The sequence below is a fragment of the Jaculus jaculus genome, chromosome 15 (genome assembly GCF_020740685.1).
Source record: "Jaculus jaculus isolate mJacJac1 chromosome 15, mJacJac1.mat.Y.cur, whole genome shotgun sequence".
NCBI lineage: Eukaryota > Metazoa > Chordata > Mammalia > Rodentia > Dipodidae > Jaculus > Jaculus jaculus.
In genome coordinates, this window is record NC_059116.1 from 73147214 (window position 1) to 73153213 (window position 6000).

General features: G+C 50.7%; 1 protein-coding gene across 1 annotated transcript in view; it reads left to right on the top strand.

The window, feature by feature from the left end:
* The window catches only part of Itih5 (inter-alpha-trypsin inhibitor heavy chain 5), a 78883-nt gene extending 74366 nt beyond the window's left edge, over positions 1-4517 (top strand). The window contains exons 10-11 of the mRNA XM_045134959.1: positions 1108-1485; positions 3417-4517. Of these exons, the coding sequence (XP_044990894.1) occupies positions 1108-1485; positions 3417-3742 (704 nt within the window). The 3' untranslated portion in view covers positions 3743-4517. The remainder of the gene's footprint in view (positions 1-1107; positions 1486-3416) is intronic.
* The last annotated feature ends 1483 nt before the right edge of the window (positions 4518-6000 follow it).

A 6000-nucleotide genomic window follows, 5' to 3' on the forward strand; every position in this document is an offset into this window, starting at 1 on the left:
GGAAGAGGCGTGTAGAGGGCTCTGTTCAGGCTGAAATTTTTCCTCTCCTCCCCACCTGTACCCTTGCTGCCTCTGATTAGAAGGTATTTTGGGCTTTTTGTCACTGTGACAAAAGACCAGACGTAAACCACTTAAGGGAGAAGGATTTTTTTGGCTCATGGTTTTGGAGGTTTCAGTCCATAGGTCTTGGCTCCTGTGACTCTGGGGCCGTGGTGACGCAGAACACCATGGGTGTGGGAGCCTGGGGCTGAGGCTTCTCACCTCATGGCTGGCAGGAAGAAGGGAGAGAGAAAGAAAGAGGCTTGGGATAAGATTCCCCCCTACCATACTCACCCCAGTGACCTATTTCCTCCAGTTAGCCCCCTATTTCCTAAAATTTCCAGCAGCTCTCAAAGTCATATCACCAGCCCTCTTTTTTTAAAATTTATTTTTATTTATTTGAGAGATAGAAAGAGGCTGAGAGAGAGGGCATGCCAGGACCTCCAGCCACTGCAAATGAACTCTAGATGCATGTGCCACCTTGTGCATCTGGCTTATGTGGGTCCCAGGGAATCAACCTGGGTCCTTTGGCTTTGCAGGCAAGTGCCTTAACTGCTAAGCCATCTCTCCAGTCCTCACCAGTGCCCTTTATATAAGCTGTGTTAGTTACTTCACTCACTGGGTCAGCCTAAGGAAGAACAGTGTTCACTTTGGCTTGGAGTTTTGAGGGCACACATTCCATCCTGGTGGAGAAGACGTGGCGGCATGAATAGAAGCTGCTGGCCACATTGAAACCACATTCCGATAGAGAGGCCAGACACAAAGTGGAAACAGCCTATAAAACCTCAAGGCCTGCGCCCCTCCCCAGGCCCCCTTTCCTCCAGCAAGTCCCACACCTGCCCAACAGCTCTGCCAATGGGGGATCAAGTGTCCAAATCTGCCAGCCTTTGGGGGTGGGAAGGCATTTTACAAGCAGAGCGCAACAGGAGCATGTGGGGACATCTTGCATTTGATCCACAACATGCACCTTCTGGGGAGATTCTTTACACCTAAATGGTAATTGATGCCTTTAGCAAGAAAGTGGGAAGGTTTCTCTAACCAATGTTCTCTTCCCCCGGGACCTTCGAGGAGTGACAGTGAACGGATTGTTGATCGGGGCCCCCGCCCCTCCGAACGGCCACAAGAAACAGCGTACTTACTTTGGCACCATCACCATCCTCATCAACAAGCCAGAGAGATCTTACCTGGAGATCACACCCAGCAGGGTCATCTTGGACGGTGGAGACAGGCTGGTGCTCCCCTGCAATCAGAGTGCGGTAGTTGGAAGCCGAGGACTGGAGGTGTCCGTGTCTGCCAATGCCAATGTCACCGTCACCATCCAGGGCACCATTGCTTTTGTCATCCTCATCCACCTCTACAAGAAGCCAGCGTCCTTCCAGCGGAACCACCTGGGTTTCTACATCTCCGACAGCAAAGGCCTTTCCAGCAACTGCCACGGACTGTTGGGTAGGTGGCTTTCCTCCCTCATGCTGGAGTAGAGGAGAGAACCAGGTCTCCTGTGAAGCCCATGTAGCCAGTAATATTTGCTTGATTGAGAAATTCAGAAGGAATGTGATATACATACATACATACAAACATATATATATATATGTATGTATGAATGATATATACGTATGTATGATTGATATATATATATGTATGTGTATATATGTGTGTATGTATATATATATATATATATGTATATATATACCTCAACATCTGCTGGAGCTGTGGTTACAGGATGCCTCAAAGCAATGCTCAAATGTCTCACATAAAACCAACACAGCATAACACAACTGTGCTTCAAACCACGTCTGAATTATGTACTATACCTAACAGTTCTGTGTAAGTGATAATTAGAGTTTATTCCTTACAGAATAGTCACAAGGAAGGAAGCACACTTGTGTATTCAGTACAGATGCATGTACCCCAATATTTTAAAATTTATTTTTAGTTATTTATTTGACGGAGAGACAGAGAGATGGAGAGAAACAGGCATAGAGAGAGGGTATGAGCATGCCAGGACCCCTTGCCACTGCAAACAAACTCCAGGTGCATGTGCCATTTTGTGTATCTGGCTTTATGTGGGTACTGGGAAACCAAACTCGGAATATCAGGCTTTGCAAGCAAGTGCCTTTAATGGCTGAGCCATCTCTCCAGCCCTCCACCAATACGTATTACCTGTGTGTGAGGTGTGCATATGTATGTCTGTGCGTATTTGTATGTGTGTGGGGGCACATGTACGTGTAAGTGCACATGCATAGGTGCGTGTATGCATGTGGAGGCCAGAGGCTGACGTCAGGTGAATTCCTCAATCACTTTGCACCTTGCTTGTTGAGACAGTCCCTCGGCGAACTCGGAGCTCACTGATTCTGCCAGGCTGGCCAGCTGGGGAGCCCGCGGTCCCATCTGTGCCCCCCTAGCGAAGGGACTGCAGGTGCACGCCGTGGCAGCCACGTTTTACATGGGCTCTGGGGATCCAACTTTGGGTCCCCATGCTTGGGCAGCAAGCACCTTACCCACAGCCTTGCACATGTTTTCACTCCACAATTGACTGACTGACAGCTGCAGAACCACGGACACAGGGCTGACTGGCTAACGTGAAAATTAGTTTCTTTACCTCCCGGTGACTTCCTGGAGTCGGGGTGGACCTTACACACCAGTTCTTGTTATCTTCTGAGGACACAGGCACAGAGATAGAGTAGCCTTTCCAAGACCTGGTTTCTAGACACACGGCAAGCAGACGCGGGCACAGGCCAGCACCAGCCCGGCACAGCGTGAGAGGCAGATGCTTTTCTTGGTGCTGCGTTGCTGTGAGCAGCAGGGCCAGGCCAGGCCCCTCTGGCTGCCTTCCTTCAACGTGCCTGAAAGGAAGGAGTGAGTCATTGCCAGGGCTCCATTTAGAAAGCAGGACTTCCTAGCACTTGGGCAGAGCGTGTTTCACCGTGCCCAGTTGCCAAGCAAGACCTCTGTCTCGCAGATCCAAATCCGTGCGTCTTTGGCCTCAGACATGCCCTTGCCTGACCTGGAGGATCCTGAGGCCGCACTCACTACTTCTGCCACCCCATCATGTTGGAAAAAGGGAAAACATGACCATATGCCCTCTTTATCCGTGCCCCGATTGTCCCCACCTATTCAGTAGGAGACTGAATTTGTCTCCGTGCGTTGTCTTGGCATTAGCAGCTGCGGAGCTTCAAGAAGCAGTACGTTGCTATGAACAGAAGCTCACTTCTTTCCTTCTCTAGAGCCCACGCCCCGTCTCTGGGCGGGACAGTGTGATACCTCCAGGGAGATCCCAACCTGTGACAGTGGTCCATGAAAAACCCTAATGCTCCTGATACCATGGATATTGTATGTGCAGCTAATTTATATCCATGGCTTTTATTGTGTCCTCCCAGGTCAGTTCCTGAACCAGGATGCCAAACTCAGTGAGGATCCGGCAGGGTTCGGCCAAAATCTCACTAGTCCTCCGTTGCCTCGGGAAGAAGGGTTGCCTGAGACCATCCTAAAGGTGCAAGGGCGCCGAGTCCCAGTGGTCTGGAAGCAAAGGAAGATCTACAATGGAGAAGAGCAGGTGGACTGCTGGTTCGCCAGAAACAACGCCGCCGCGCTGATCGACGGCAGGTATGAAGATTACCTGGCATCACACCCGTTTGACACAGAGAAAACCCTGGGGAAGTCCAGGCGACCCAAAACCGGCAGCCTTTGTAATCACAATGCCTGAAGGGCAGAGACTTGGGACCACCGTGCTGTGGCTCTCGCAACGAGCTGTGCTTGGTGCTGGCCCCTGGTGGAGTGGAGATCCATGGTCTACTGAAGTGAGGGGCAGGGGCAGGAAGCTCGAGGAAAAATGGGAGCACCAAGAGAAGAAAGGCGCTGGCTGAAGGAGAACTTGTAGCACGGGGCCTGTCCGTCTCGTAGCCTTCCATAAAGTGACTCTTCCTGGTAAAGCGAGGTTGCTATGATACTGTGTTTGCTCGGTAGTAACGGCCAAGTTGGGTGCTCTGCTCTCCGTTTAGATTCACGCTTGGAGTCCCTCCTGTTAGTTATGTTTCCTGGGTGTGCGGGCAAGCTCTTCTCCAAAGATCCCCCACTGAAGTCAGACCACCATTCATGCAAATAGAATTTAAACTGGATCAGTGTAAATCATTAACTCTTTTCTCAGCAGATTTATTCTACTGTGTAACCTTGCCTTCAAAAGTTGGTTTTAAGCCGGACCTGGTGGCATACTTCTTTAATCCCATCACTTGAGAGGGAGAGGTCGGGTAGCATGAGTTCCGGCTCCCCTGAGACTACACAGTGAATTCCAAGTCAGCTTGGGCTGTAGCAAGACCCTACCATGAAAAATTTTAAAAAAATAGTTTACATTTTTAAAAATTGGTTAAAAATATAAGTCTACATGCCAGATACGGCATCTTTCTAATAGGCTTCAAAGAGCACTCTGCTTTGCTGATAGATAATCACTTTATTCCAATAAGCAAGTGACTTTATAACTTTGACAACCCTGTGTGGATGGTTTTTCTTGGCCTGTCTTGGTGATGGGGGAGCTGTCTAGTTAAGACACCATTTTTCCTTAGAGCCCTTCAGCCTTTTTCATCACCCCAATAATTGTTTTTGCCTTCAGCCCTCTAGAAACTGATGAGTCCTGTGCGCACTGCACTGCCGGGGGAGGTAGGCCCGGCCCAGGGTGAACCGTCCGCCTGCCTGTAGGAAGCGTCAAGAAGCACACTTAGCAGAAGGGATGCGCATGCTCAGAAAGTCCAAAATGTGGTGGTGTGGGGAGGGGCATGGCTAAGGCGATGTCAAGCATAAGGACCCGAGTTCAGATCCCCAACAACCACATAAAAACCAGATATGGTGGCACGCACCTGGAATTCAAGAACTCAGGAGCCAGAGGTGGAGGTCCCCAAGACAGGCTGGCAGCCGCTGTAGTCAAAGCAGTGAGCTCTGGGATCCGTGAGAGGCTGTCTCAACAATAATAATAAGAAGAAGATGGAGAGAACAGAAAAGGCTACGTGACATCAGCCTCCAGCATGCACGTGCACATGCAAACTCACACACATGCATAAACATACGTGCACATGCATGCATGTCACACACACATAGAAAAGAATCCAAAAAGTCTGCCCACACCTTAGGAAATCAGCGAGAGTTTTGGCTTCACAACCTGGAAAAGCCACACCCCCTAAGGGAAAGGTTAAAATTGGGAGGGGGCTTCAGGAAGGCAGCAAGTGTGACTTTCTTATTGGGCAAATGTTCTGTCGGACGTGGCCGTCTTCTCCAAGGGACAGGAGATTGCTGGAGACGCTGAGCCCGCCAGCCCACCCTCCTCCCCGCCACAGCGCTGGGCTTGGCAGGGCCGGAGCGTGAGGAGCCTGCTTGGCAGCAGATGGGCACAGGGGCCAGAGAGCCAAGCAGCAGAGAAACAATGTGGTCAGGGAAAGAGAGCGTGTTGATGTGGGTCAGAGAGAAAGGCCTCGAGCTGTCCTCACACAAGGTTTATTCCACTGGGCACCGTGCCCGGGCAGTCCCTTGTGATGGAAAGAGAGAACGTGCTTAGTACTTGGAGAGAAAGCAACGCTGAGAAAATTGTTTATCATATTTACCTTCCCGTGGGAAATATTGGAACAGTGAAATGGCGTCTGCATGTTCGTGTGGGACCCAGCGGCTTCAGGAGCCAGTCTGGCCTGGGTGGCCGGGCGGCCCCCTTCCTTTTAAGCCTCCTTTCTCTGCAGGCCACGGCTGTGTGTCTCAGCCCTGTCTTCCCAAAGCCAGCTGCTGCTTCCAGGCCCAAAGTGCGAAGATGAGCAGCCCATGTGGCTGGCAGATGTTTCCATCTTTGAGAGAAAAAGGGTGGACCTAAGCCAGGGCTGGCCACTGCTGTTCCATGTCAGCCTTCAGAGACCTTCCTATTACATAAAGTCCAGCTGGACAGACAACCCTGGAGCCAGGAGGGCCGGTCCACTGGATCACACTCAGAGC